This window comes from Scleropages formosus, chromosome 1, assembly GCF_900964775.1.
Source record: "Scleropages formosus chromosome 1, fSclFor1.1, whole genome shotgun sequence".
Lineage (NCBI taxonomy): Eukaryota > Metazoa > Chordata > Actinopteri > Osteoglossiformes > Osteoglossidae > Scleropages > Scleropages formosus.
Window position 1 is genome coordinate 37,359,320 of NC_041806.1, and position 14,547 is coordinate 37,373,866.

The 14,547-nt window shown below is 41.8% G+C and overlaps 2 protein-coding genes across 3 annotated transcripts in view; both read left to right on the plus strand.

Annotated features, from left to right (window-relative positions):
- kif3ca (kinesin family member 3Ca) overlaps positions 1-7,648 on the plus strand; it is a 34,529-nt gene extending 26,881 nt beyond the window's left edge. Inside the window, exons 6-8 of the mRNA XM_018743930.2 lie at positions 1,550-1,658; positions 2,987-3,165; positions 4,519-7,648. Of these exons, the coding sequence (XP_018599446.2) occupies positions 1,550-1,658; positions 2,987-3,165; positions 4,519-4,630 (400 nt within the window). The 3' untranslated portion in view covers positions 4,631-7,648. The remainder of the gene's footprint in view (positions 1-1,549; positions 1,659-2,986; positions 3,166-4,518) is intronic.
- Positions 7,649-10,926: 3,278 nt separating this feature from the next.
- asxl2 (ASXL transcriptional regulator 2) overlaps positions 10,927-14,547 on the plus strand; it is a 61,291-nt gene continuing 57,670 nt past the window's right edge. For both annotated transcript variants that reach the window (XM_029251160.1, XM_029251162.1), the window contains exon 1: positions 10,927-11,310. In XM_029251160.1, coding sequence (XP_029106993.1) covers positions 11,254-11,310 — 57 coding nt within the window. In that variant the 5' untranslated portion in view covers positions 10,927-11,253. The remainder of the gene's footprint in view (positions 11,311-14,547) is intronic.

Below are 14,547 nucleotides of genomic sequence, written 5' to 3' on the forward strand. Positions count from 1 at the left end.
GCTGAGAATGGATGTAACTTGCAGTTCAGGGAATAAAGGGCCTTTGTCTTGGGTAAATGCCACTTGGCTCCTGATTCCTGGCATTACACATCCCCAAGGCCCCTCACCGGCAGTCGCGTGACATGTGGACACCGCCTTTCCAATTTGTTCCTCTGATGTTCAGAAGTCGCTCTCAAGCTGATCGTGATCGCACTTTGATTTGTTTCTACCATGTGCAGATTGGACTTGAGACGGCAGCATTTGGTTCGTGCAGAAGTGGATGCAGTGGCATGCGACACTCTTTTGGACACAAAGCATCAGAGGTCAATGAAAACTGTGAAACCTTAACCCCTTAAGCTCTAAGAAACTCAATATCCCAATCACTGGAAGGCTTTGAAGGTCATATTTTATTAAAGCTGTTAAACGCAGCCAATATTGGCAAGTTACAATTGATGTTGTAAGTCACTGACCTCTTTGACCTGCCTGTTATTGCTGTATATCCCACAGGCCTGTGATTGCGATTATAAAGAACAACTGATTTATTGAAATGTATTCCCCCCTGTGTATAATCTGGGGTTTAAAATGCTACAAAAACCGAAGAGCGAGCGAGAAAGCAAATGTATTGCAATTAATTTTTCATTAAGCATAGTTTACACTGGGAAATGTAATTAAACTCTTAAACAGCTTATTTGAAATTAATGGAGAGAGACCGTAGTGCGAGAGAACGTGAGTTCAATCCCCGGTCAGTCAGAGAGTTTGCATGTTCTTCCCATGCCTGCGTAGGTTTCTGCCGGTTGCTCTGGTTTCCTCCCTCAGTTCAAACACATGCATTTCAAGTGAATTGGTGACACTAAATTACCGTAATGTGTGAACTGGTGAGTAACTCTGTGTGTGTGACTACCGTTTGACTGGCATCCTGTCCAGGGTGTAACCCTTCAGCCTTGCACCGAGTGCTGCTCAAGACAAGCGGTAACTGAAAATGGATGGATATTGTTTTATGTGCCACATTTTTCTGCCATTATCTACTTTGTATGGTAGGGTGACAGGTTTTGTAATACTCAACCTAATTTTTAACCTGAAATTTGGAATAAGAGTCTGTAAAACACCAAGTAGGTAATTACTTAGACAACTGGATATTTTACTGGAGTAGTTCACCGTGGATTGGCGGGGGGGGGGTGCGGTGGTGTGCCTGCTCTCTGGTGGGTCTGGGGTTCGAGACCCGCCTGGGGTACCTTGTGACAGACTGGCATCCCATCCTGGGTGTGTTCCCTCCCCCTCCAGCCTTATGCCATGTGTTGCCAGGTTAGGCTCCGGCTCACTGTGACCCCACTTGAGATGAGCCGTTTCAGTCAATGTGTGTGTGTGTGTGTGTGTGTGTGTGTGTGTGTGTGTGTGTGTGTGTGTGTGTGTGTGAGAGTTCACCATAAGTATTTTGCCTAAGGGTAGGACGGTAGAACCGACAACCTGCAAGTTAAAGGTCCATTTTGTTAACTGCTACACTATATGATGCTCATTAAATATAAAAAGATATACATGTCAGTTAAGCACCCTTGTTCCCCTGTCTTTGCAGTAAATTTGTGCAGATGAAGCGAAGGCCTGCCTCTGCAGTGGGGTACAAGAGACCTATCAGCCAGTTTGCCCGGAATGCCATAGCCATGGGAGCACCATCGAGGTATCGGGTAGGTAAAGAAAGGACTCCTGCTCAAGGTTTTTTAGTTCCTTCCTGTGTGTATGTTCTTAATTACTCACCTTTGACTAGAATTTTGATTGAATGCATCACATACTTCATATCATGTTAAACAGAATTCGAAAGTTTGATAACTCTGTTAGGTTAAACCATGCTGAACATTAGAGACAGCTGTGAAACTATACCAGAAAGAATATATTAATATTTTAATACACTTGGTTTAGAAATCATTTATTCACTCTGGACCATTGGCCCTGGAGTTGAATACCACTGGTCTAGAATAAATGGTATTAGCTTATTATAAAGCAGTAATTGAGTGAAATCACATATGTATAATCTCTACTTTGTAAATGATTTAGTGAGCGTCAAAACCCACTGCAGCCCATGAAATGCTGTGCCAGATAAATTGCAGATATAGAGAATGTACAGATGAATGTTTAACTTAATATCAGTTGAACAAGACACTTTGAAAGGAGCACAGAGGAAGTGGCAGAGAAGGAGAAGGAAAAGAAATAAGTTTTGCTTAAGGCTGTATGTGCTGGCACGGTGTAACGACATGTCGTAAAAAGTTAAAAATTAATTGTAGCTTTGTTTTGAATTGATATGCATACCGGCATATTTTTGTCTACAAAACAAGCACTGAGAATGCTATAAAGTGGTATCTGTGAGGAGATTATGAGCACTGTAATGGACTGATGTCCCATCCCAGGTGTACACTGAGCAGCCTAGTGCCATGTGCTTCTAGGATAGGCTCCAGACCACTGTGACTCTGCCTTGGAAAAGCCGTTGATAACAGTGAGTGAGAGTGAATGAGTGGATTATGAACAGCTGACCTATGGTGTGGATGCAAACTGACCAAAGAACATGAGATTGTTTAGTTTCTCTTTATAGTTCAGTGTGACAAGCTTTCCCCACACCATCGTCTTAGCCTTGGTTCTGAGGTTAGTCTTATATTACTGGTATTTCTAATGACAGCTGGAGGGGTGCAGCCTGAAAGCATAGTCAGCTGCTGGAACAGATCCTGACATAACAGTTTGGAATTAATCTGTCATACACATGGGTTCCTTGGCCATTCCGTTTGCTCCCTTGAAGCTCACACAGATGCAAGGGGGTATTTTTGATAAGCAGGCAGACCCCAGCTTTGGTAGACTTTAATCCATGACCCTCCACTTAATGAATACCCCAAGAATCAGGCCTTCTCACTTTGTGTTCTTAAACCCCTCCAAGATATCCTCAGTGCTGCTCTCTTCTATGGTCCAACCAGCCCAGAAGTGAGTGGACCCTTGCGCTTAATCCCATTTCTCTACCGGTTTCTCATAGGCTGAGAACATCATGCTGCTGGAACTGGACAAGAGCCCACCCACCATGTTCCACCTGGACTTTCCTAAGGCACATTCTGAGCAGGACTTGGCCCTGCAGCTCAATAGGAGCCTTCTGCTGGACAATGCCACTTATAGGGAGATGGCTGCCACTGCACGGGTCAGAAAGTCCAGATCTTGGTGAGTGGTTGGGGTTCAAGGTTCAGGGATGAGCTCTCCAAGAGGAAAATTACATAGTTATTTTTCTGCATGTCTCTCAAATAGAAGGCCTGCTACACTACTACCAACAGTTTGATTACTGCCAGTGGTTTTGGAATGACCAGCCTTAAAAATTGGTGTTAACTGTTGGCTTAGTTAGCTTCAAACCATGTGATTTAAGTTAAACATAGCTAAAAGAACTCTGAGAGCTTATTAGTTGTTTGTGTGCTTTGTAAAATTATGGTTTTCTATGTTAGCAACCTAACAGGATATATATTTTTTTAACTAGGGGAAATATTTCTATAGATACTAAATATATCATGGGCAGCTGGTAGCATAGTTGGTTGCATAGTGGTTAGAGTTGCTCCATTTTGATCCAAAGGTTGCAGGTTCAAATCCTACCTCCCACCTGTAGTACCCTTGAGTAAGGTACTTCGTAGAAATTGTTTCAATAAAAAAAAAAAAACCCACCTACATTTAGCTGATGTTTTTCTCTAAAGCGGTTTACAATTATTTACCCATTTATACAGCTGGGTAATTTTTACTGAAATAATTTAGGGCAAGAACCTTGCTCAAGGGTGCTACAGCCAGAGGTGGAAATCGAACCTGCGATCTTTGGGTTCAAATGCAGTACCTCTAACCACTGTATAAATCAGATGATAAATGTAGATGTCTTAACATTGTAAGTTGTTTTGGAGAAAAGTGTCAGCTAAATGAATAAATGCAATATAAATATTCATTTTGCTGATGCTTTTGCCTACTTTCTGTGATTTACCTAGTTATATACCTGGCTGATTTTTCCCAAAGCAATTTAGAGTAAATACCATGTTCAAGGAGCAGGGATTCATGTGGAACCTGTTCAGTGCAATGCAATGACTCTAACCTTTCAGAGTCAAGAATTATTGCTCTGTTTTTGCCTGCGGGAATAATTGCAGTATCACCGAGACCGTACACTGCTACGGTTTAGTAAATGAACCACCTTCTCTCTCAACGCAATTTACATATTCTGGTAGAATGTCAACAATATTATTCCTTTTTGTGGTGCAAATTTTGGTAAACGTAATTTTTTTTAGTGTTTAGTGTTTTTATGTGTATTTCAACATCTATATTTGTTGAAATAACGTTAACAACCCCTTGAAACAGAATAAATGATACTATCTGTGCAAAGAAAGATGTGACAGGAAAGTCTTCCATCTGTGTCCTCGGTGTAAATTGTGAGGTACCACGTTGTGAAAACAATGTTGTTTGTTTTATCCGTTTGCCATGCCCCCCGCAGTTTTTACACATTCTTCGGAAAGCATTGGTTAGACGTGCGCTCCCTTGTGCTCTCTGTAGGTGTCAAGCTCCACGTGTCATCTCGTCCTCTCCTTCCACCTGCTCGCTCGCTTCAAGGCCCCTGTGCCCCCCTCACGAGCAGGGGGCGGCCGCCAGCGCGCCCCACCCCTGAAGAGGAAAGGAGCCCCCTGGAGCAGCACAAACCTGCTAACCAATAGTCGGGGGCCCGTCCCCGGACCGCCGGGATCTTCATTCCGAATATTTGATTTTCATTTGTTTGTACGTCAGCAGCCTCAAGCCTTCCCGCATTTGATGTATTGCGCAACAGAAGAACTGTCTCTCCAAGATGCTGTCCTGTCTGCCTGTTTTATTTTCACCTGAGCCGGTCTTCGAAGCCTTCTAACACAGGAATAGGTACTCGTTTGACTCGCATGTTTTCCTGCCTGGATGTTTAAGAACAGAGCAATCCTGACCCTCGCGGTGTCCTTTGGCTTGCAGTACCCTGCCCCTCCCCAGTCTCCATGGCCCTTCTACACTCTGCAGTGCATCAAGAGGGTCTCGGGGGCGTCTTGAATCTCATATCTGCAGATGAAAGTACGAGGCTTCAGCAAAGGACCCGATGAAGCCCCTATGCTTGTTTCTCTAGATGCTTAAACTTCTGATCTCTGTGGAAAAGCACCATGAACCTGGGATGACTTGAAGAGCCACTTCAGCCAAGTTTACTGCCACACGTTACCAAATTCACAAAGTACATTTCCCACTTCATCGTAGGTTTCTCGTCTTACTAATTAAAAGTAGGATAGTGTAAAGGGTCTTAAAATGTATATTTTATGTAACAGCTTTTGACTTAAACATTTTAGAGCTTGAATTATTCTAACATTTGTATTAAACCTGATATATGGCAATCCATATGGAGTCCATTTATCCTATGAGAAGGGTAAAAAGATATTCTTTGTAAAAAGCCACATTAAAACGAACACAAGGCTGCACAGTGAAAATACAGGAGAAAAGAGCTTGACTTTCCCAGTTTTCTCGTTTCTGAAAAGCCATTTTGCCATTGCCCTCCAGTGGAGAACTAAGCTGCATGGGGCATGGGAAAGAGTTGCATTCACATTCCTTGTTATTTTAGAGGAGTGTAATCATTGAGAGATTGATCCCAGACATTCCTCTCCTTTCCCTTTAAAGTTAGCCCTTTCACACTGATCTTTACTGACCCCTCTTCCTGTTTTAGTTACCAAATTCAACAATCCTGGTGCAATCCACGCCATTACAAAAAATGCAATATATATATACTAATATACTGTATGTCCAAGAAACTGTCGGTTTTGTATTTAAAATTGCCTGCTTCCTATTTGCACTCGTTGACGGAAAAGATATTTCATCTCAGAAGAGCCAGTCTACAGTGTAAAATTACTATGCCATCATCATCAAGACATTTTCAAGACTCTTAGTTAACAGGAGACTTCACATTATAAAATTCAACATAACTGATATAAAAAAAAAAACACATGGCAGTTGAATCTATTAGTGGCACTGGATGTCATCTGGATGTCAGTCATCAAATGTGCAATGGAATATTACATCTAGCAGCACTGTCTAAGCACTTATATTTGAGGTATAATTATGCTGTATATGCTTTTCTTGGTGCTTTACGTTTGGACATGTGTTACTTATGTAACTAACCTTTATCTGTGCCCTGCATACACTATAGTAAGAAGTCGTTGCTTCAGCGAGGCTGACATTCTGCCCCGTCAAATCCCACCACAGCAGTTCTTTCCTTTTATACTGTGAAAATGTAGTGGCATATAGAGAAATGAGCATTTATAATTTCCAACTTTAATCAGGCTCCAATGGGAATAATGAAGACAATGAAGTAATTGCTGGCTAATGTAAATAGTATTTTGTGAGTTTCTTCCCTGATTTTTCAATATCCATGTTATGTGTCATTCTTGAAGTCTGTAGGTCAATTAAGCAAATGGCCTGCTGAAAGACTATTCTTAAAGAGAAGATGCATTATTGTTTTTTTATAGCATGAATGAATGACGGGTTGTTCAGCTGCCCCCATCACACCAAAAATATTCCAGTGAAGTTAAAAGGTTGTGTCTGAAAAATGAGGTTAGATGTTGTCTGTGACATTTTGGAGGGTGTAATAGTGCTGTAAAAGATATTCTGAATGCAATGGTGTTTTGAGCAAGACTCTGTGGGACTGTTCTCTTTAACAAGATGATTGCTTACTTCCTGTGAGTGTGACTTATTAGGCATGGTGCTTGAGTGAAATGAAACCTGTCTCCACTGGAAAGGGGAACATACCCGGACCTTTGGACATATGACCCGCTTGCAGACTGAAGAGTTGAGGTTAGGATTACACTAATTAATAAAGGACAGGTTAAGAGGGACAATGAGAAAAGAATCAGGCAGAGCAATTCTGTATAAATTATTAAATGTTGGGAGCACATGCAGCTTCATGTCATAAAGGCCCTTGCTGGGCAGAGAGGGGAATAAAAATATTGGACACTTGCGTCTTGATCTCGACCTGGTTCATTCCTTTTCAACGAGTCAACCGTTGGCTCACAGGATGTTGTGGTAAAGTCCACATGGTGTTGTACACCATAACGTTTTGTTCCTTTTAGAGTTACATTTTGGGGCTTTATCATTGCAGGTAAAAGCAGGGAGCAAAGGTTACCATGGAGTGTAAGTACTGAGGAGTAAAAGCAGCATTTCTCATCATACAAACGTTAGAGGTACCACAACATACTATCTTTATTTACTAAAAAAAACACGTCAATAAATGTATTAGTATGACCTTCACATTGCTCTTTACCTTTTGAATTTTGGGTGGTGTATGTGCAGACTTACTGGAAGTAAAGCAACGGTAATAGTGCTGTAATTGACGTTGTCCCAAAAGGCTGGGAGTTCTATACTGGAACATGAAAAGTACCTATTGTTCCATAACAAGATCAAATGCCAGATTCCATCTGCACTACTATAGGTTTGCAGTGACATCACTATGTATGAGTATTTTCCAAGAGTTCACCATGTTCAGGATACTGAGCATGGGTTTCCACACTATTTCCATGGTGGAATATGGAGGAGAAGCATCGTAATCGTTGTTTTTCCGGTCGGTCGGTCTTCTGATTTCATGAGTACCAATATAGCAGGGCTATTTGAGATGAGACGCTCTCTGTCCTTAACCAAGGGGTTCCTATAAAAGTAATGATGAGATGTCTTTGAAGTGGTCTCCAAATGCTATTAGTGTTTTTCTGTCATTTAAAAAGCTGAAGTAGACACAAATTTATTGTGAAGTTGCAGGAATTTGCATAAATGAATAATGACAACGAAAAATAATTTGTTGAAGTTGAAATGCAAAATTTTTAGTGGATTGAGAGATACCTCATTGTGCCAAAAACTATGTCAGAATTCCCTTTTTACTGAACTAAACTTCAAATTCCCTGTACATTGTATGTGGTACACCAGTTTTTGCTTAGCTTCTTTTCTTCGTTTTGTAGTTTTGGCGTCCAAGCCACTCGCCGGTGACTAAAGCTGGTTTCGTCATTCTGTTATTTCACCTGCTTTGTCTGTAGGGCATGGGGGTTTGCAGTGGTCCAGTGGGTTTGGCCAGGTCCTGCTCTCCGGTGGGTCTGGGGTTCAAGTCCCGCTTGGGGTACCCTGCAATGGACTGGTGTCCTGTCCTGGGTGTGTCCCCTCCCCCTCCAGCCTCGTGCCCTGTGCTGCCAGGCTAGGCTCCGGTTTGCCGTGACCTCGCTTGGGACAAGCCCTTTCAGACAACGTGTGTCTGTGTGGCCAAACCACTGAAACTCGCTGTGTGTCTTGGAAAGGTATTGGATGGCTGTATGCACACCAGCCATTTCATTAACACTGTATACTCTCATTGGAGGTTCAAGGCTGATAAAACAAATCCATTTTATCATTCGGTATAAAAAGCCTTTCATCATAAACCTGTAGTTCCCCTGAAGTGTATTTTACAGGGGTTAAAGTGTCACATTCTTTTGCTTTGATGAAACACCTTTCCTTATAAATCGTGAATGGATTATATGCAAGTTAGTAATCATATTGGTATGAGGAGATATCATTGTAGACAGTTTGGCTGCCTTGCTGTGTACGTTGCAGATACAAAAAACCTCCGTGCCATCTTCAGGCATACTTCTGTGACATTTTTGAACGATCGCAAGACATGCGACCTCACTGATGACAGACTGGTACCCTGTACATACTGTAACTTCATAAGCCCTGCCTATGTGTAACTGCATCTTAACTCATCTGGAAGCCTTCAAGGGTGCTTGCACCCTCTACTTGTTCTCGTAACAGAACTGTTGTCTGGGCAAATCATTATTATTGGTCCAGTGTTAAAGTTGCATATATGTTGTATACATGTAGTCAGAGGACAGAACTGATTCTTCTACCCACAGAATAATTAGCATTCGAACTGTCTTGCAAGCAAAATGTACACAATGCCTTGTAAATACTGAATTTCAATAAAATGTTCTTTTTTTTGTAAAATACTAGGATTTTCATATTTCTGTGGGTAGTCTTACATTTTGGTCTTTTTGGTATGCTTTTTTATGCACTCCGCACTATTGATTCAAAATGAGCAGTGAATAACACTGGAATCCACAGGAAAAAAAAAAAAGAACTGAAGGAGAACTTGGGAGAGGGAAAAGGACCAAATGGCTTTTCCTGTTACCATGGTGATGTGTTTGGGATGAGAATGCCTTTTTTGTGAGGTGGCCTGTTCTCTCCTTTTTTCTTTCATTTTGCATATGTATTTATTTATTTATTTCCTTCTTCTCCCACCATTTTATGCTATGGATTCTGCTTCTCTGTATACTGATGAGGGAAATGAGCAACAGTAAGCACTAAAGAAGAAAAAAAAATAATAAAAAAATAATAAATATATGCTGAAAAGTGTCATGTGATTGATTGATTTAATGTACACAGATATACAAGGAATGATCACCAAAGCCAGTTCCTTTTCACAGATGTGTATCAGCTGAATCGTGTCCAGTTTTATTCCCCATATCAACACAAAAAAACACGTACAGCACTACATTTAACCTCTGTCATCTTCACAGTAGAAAGCACTTGGAGGTTTAACTATTTCCAGTGTTTAGCGAATCTGTTCTGTCCTAAGATATATTTATATATATTTAGGCAACATGTTTGAGATTACCTACAGGTCCAACTCCAGTACAGAGTAGAAGGAGTTAGGAGTCTGTGCACCACCTTGTCCTGGCAGGAGCAAACATGTGCCACCTGTTCACAGGACAGGATCACGTACATTTTAATATACAGCTTTTAAGATATGTACAAATACAAAAAATGAACAGGAATCTGTGTGAAGTTATTTAAATGTTGATCATCAGTCTTAGGGCCAATACGGCCACCTGGAGGATGAACATTGTATAACATTCCACTTTTTCCTTCAATACTTGTCTGCACAGCATCTACCATGTGTTAACATAAATTCAGACTTAACTATCCCTTATGAGTCTTCAAGGTGCAATTAAATTTATACTAATGTAAAATCTGGAGAAAAAAACCTAAATTGGCAGCATCTTAAAAAAGTGAAAATTAATATAAAGCAAATAAGGTGATTATAAGTGGAATTCGATTCACCTTTGGTTGTCATGTTTTCTTTAGTGCAAAGTTGTGATTTGAGCACAGCGGAAACATATTTAGGCAACGTGTGGACTTTGCATGTTCTCCCCGTGTCTGCGTGGGTTTCCTCCGGGTGCTCTGGTTTCCTCCCACAGTCCAAAGACTTGCTGTTCATGTTCACCCATATTGTGTGACTGACACAAGAGTTTGTGTGTTCCACTGACGTATGGATGAGTGACCCCTTGTAAGTAGTGTATCTAGCAGTGTAAGTCACTGCGGTGAATAGGTGTGTGGGCTGATAACACTACATAGAGTTCATTGGAAGTTGCTTTGGAAAGTGTCTGCTAAGTAAATAAATGTGAATGTAAATGTAAACATGTTTGAGATTACATACAGGTCCAAACTGAAAAGAATCAGACACAGTGTTAAACTGCAAACAAGACTGTATCTCAACATACCTAAAAGAAATAATACATTTGCATATCAGTAATACCCATAAAGTAACGTCGAAACAAACTACGTGCAGTATATTGCCGTTTACTCTTAAACCACAATACATTTTTATTCTGGCTATGAATCACTACAAATCAAATGTGTCGCAATCACATTCAAACAAACAAACGTTAATTAACCACAATCCACATCATCATGATCATGTATAAAAAGTGTGGCCAGTTTATTATTTTCAGTGCGCTGTTTCGCTCCAGAGATCATCAGACGCACCTCTTTGCACAGCAACTAGACACTGACCACTCCTCAGAAAAATGCCTCCATAATAAGTCACGTTCGCTAAAAACGCAGAAGGAAATGACACGTCGTTTCGGCGTGGCGCCGCTGAGCTCGAGCAGACACGTGGGCCTTCTGTTATCTTCCCCGCACGCGTTGCGTGGGCGGAAATGCGGTACAGTTCGCAGCCAAGGCGTGGCAGCACGTTCCCTGCAAATGCGCCGCAAACAAACTCACTCGAAAAATGGGGGCGCGCGGGCTGCGCGGGCTCCCCAGCGCAGCTGTCATCCGTACAGTAATATGACGTATCCCCCTCCTGTCACATGACCTCCTTACAGTAAAAACCCAACATGGCAGCGGCGGCAGGAGCTCTCCCACTGTAACTACACCAACGTTTCCACCAACGGCAGCACGAGCGCCGTACGGGCCAGCCGCTCCGCCCGCACCGCAGACATGAGGGAGAGACAGAAGAGGAAGAAGGGCAGGACGTGGGCAGAAGCTGCCAGAACGGTAACGCGGCGGCGTTCTTCGCCGTTTTGTTTTGCTTCGGCTCGTGTTGTCAACGGCCGAGCGGCTCGGCGCTCTCCGCTACTAGCGCGAGCCTACGAGGTGTTTACGGGTTCGTGACCCGCCAGCGCACAGTGCGCGCGCGCGCCGCGCGAGGCCTTGCGTGTTTTCGGACAGCGTTCAGACGCACGCAGCCGCGGTCGCTCGTCTGCCATTACGCGCTTGCTTGCTGCTTGTGACTGACATTTTAAAGAAGCCGGCTGGTTAGGCGCCGCTCGCTCAGCCTACTGTAATGGTCGCAAACTTTGAGAGAGTGTTCGGGTCGTGCTTATTTTCTGGCGGTGCATCAGCTGCAGACGTGAGCGGCACGTACGTAGGGGTATTACGGTGTCGTTCTGTCGCGGCTGCCTGCTTTTCCGGCGAGAGCGAGCGCTCGGCGTTGGGCGCTCGAGACTCTGTCCGGAGCAAGAGACGCTCGAGCGCGGCTCTTCTTTCTTGACAGTTGGAAGGACTCTAGGAGCGGGCTTCTTTCGGCACCGCACTGCTCGCGACACACGGACGGATTAATGCGCGCTGACATGTTTTCAGCAGGCAGCCACCACTAGTACGAATTCAGTTGACGCAGCACACACAGATATTATGGAAACTATCCAGCTGCTATCGCTGTATTTTACGTCAAGAACGTTCTGAATATATTAGTTATGTCTGAGGACACGTTTCAGCTTTAAACTTTGTGGGCGCCATGATTAACTGAAGACTCTTTACGGTTAAAACGAGCAAGCAATAGTTGCACACAGCCACAGGCATCTCCATTAAGTTTTTACCTCATCCATTTCTTGTCTGCGCTACTTTTACCGACATTAAGGCCGTGTTTAGTCCGAACTTCTGACAGAACTTTGGTGTAATGAGTTAGCAGCCAGTGAGTAAACCTTTACAGAAGAGTAATTTGTTACCTAATTTTTAGATATTCTGAAGTCTTTATTCATTTGTCAAATGTTTTTTTTTTTTTTTTTTTTTTGCAAAAAGGGACCTTGACCCTGAAGTCATACCACGCAGATCTGAGATTGTCAACCATGCCGACCGACTACATACACATTGTCTCGTTTATTTCTCCACTTAATTCAATAACTGGTAATTTCTGTGAGGAAATCATAGTATATAACTCTGTGTAGGAGCTCATGACCACATGTTTGAGAAGTCTTATTTCTGCGGTGCTTTTCGTACATCATCTAATTTGCTGTAAATTCTAGGAAACTCCACAGCACTAACTAATATAATGTTTGACGCTTTGACCTTGTGCGTGTTTCTGAGAAGCAAAACCTTGTGAGGAATGTTTGTGTAGTACTTTATGAGTTTGTTCTTAAAACGCTAGCCTAGGGCCTCAGCAAGTAGTGCAGAGTTAGGGTTGCTGGAAAGTTCCTGGTTCAAACCCCATTTGTGCTGTGATACTCTTGATCCTGTACCTGTGTGGCTGTCCAACATTGTGAATCAACTTGGACGAATGTACCAGCAAAGTAAAGGTCAATAATGATCAATAATTAAATACTCAGGGTGTGAATGTCAAGTCTTGTATAGATGGTTAATTTTGTAGTCTGCGTACTAACATACCTGGGTGTCCATAAACATTCATCCCACTGTCATCACTCCATACTGTATTGCTCTTCTTACTTAAGTTTCTTTGTTGTTTACTGTTCTGTAACAAATTTGTAAACTCCACAATTAAAATATTGACATGTACTTAAATAGTTTGCTGATATTACATAGGTTTACCTGTGCTGTTTGTCATAGTATCATCTAGGTTTAGCATTTTCCTTTTCATTAAGTCTTTATATCGACTCTGTTGGCATGATAAATTCATGGAAGAAGTAGACATTTGTATTGAACTTATTTTTTTCTTAATGTGCACTTAGAATAACTATTATTTGCATGTATTCCATTGAAGTTTACTTGAAGCACGCACGCACACACAGTTTGAAACTGCTTGTCCCGAATGGGTTCACGGCAACCCACGGCACAATGCCGGAGGGGGAGGGGACACACCCAAGAGGGGACGCCAGTCCATTGCAAGGCACCCCAAGCAGGACTCGAACCCCAGATCCACCAGAGAGCAGGACTTGGCCAAACCCATTGCACCGCCGCATCCTCCTTAGTTGAAGCACTCATCTAAAATTTTTTCAACATCATTTTGCATTCATACTGTCATTAGCAGGTAAAAAGTGTTGGGTATCGAAGTACATCTAAAATAACGCCATCGGACGGGTTAAAATTATCTTTGAGGCTGACCTTAGACCAGGCAGCAGGAACCTCAGTTTCTGCTGAAACAACATTTGGATTTAAGGAAAGTTATTATTGAACTGACTTAGGATACTTTGCAACATCTGTGTTTTTTTTATACTGTGTTTAAGGTTTGCAGACAAAGGTCCGTTAGCTAATTTTTTACTATATGTAAGAACTTCTTATATTTATTATTGGCTATACCCACTTTGCATATATCCCCTTCGTTTGTCTCGCCTTCGTGTGTGCATATAAAGGGAGAATATCCCAGGGCGGAAGGTGTAAATGGACAAAGTGCAAAACAGTAGGTTAGTTGTGCACAAGTAATGTCAGACATCCGTCACTATGTTTCAGAAACGGGAACACATGATGTCCTTATGCATGTCTAAATACAGTTTAGAGATTTGTCTTCAATAAAAGTATCTGCAAGGATACATGAGGTTCACTACAATATAAATCCAGCCCTTTTCTCTGTGAACAATCTGACAATTGCATATGCTCAAAAATTTATTGAGAATGAAAAATGACAGTAGCAGAGAGGGTGTGATGTGTTACTGCTTTATGCCATATTTTCCCCAACATTTGTCTACAAATCCTTCTGTGGGATTTTGCCAAATATGTTTTTTTTTATTCCTTTACTGTCAAGAAATATCTAAATGAAAGCCATTTGAAATTTTTATTTAGCAGATGGTCAAAGTTTCAGCAAATCCAGTAATTTGAAGGCAAGCTCGAGATGATGCAGTAATTGGTGTAGTTTGTTTACAGAAGCAAGGGTAAATCTGAAGTCATGGCGATTAATAAATAACATGAATTCAGTAATAAATTCAGTCTTTCCAATGATGTAGACACCAAGTGAATAAATCCCAAATGCTCCTGTGAGCTTTTTTAAACTTTGGGTATATTTGGGATCAAAAAGAAATTGTACTGAAACCTATTGTTTAATCTCTCATGTCTCTCACAAAAATT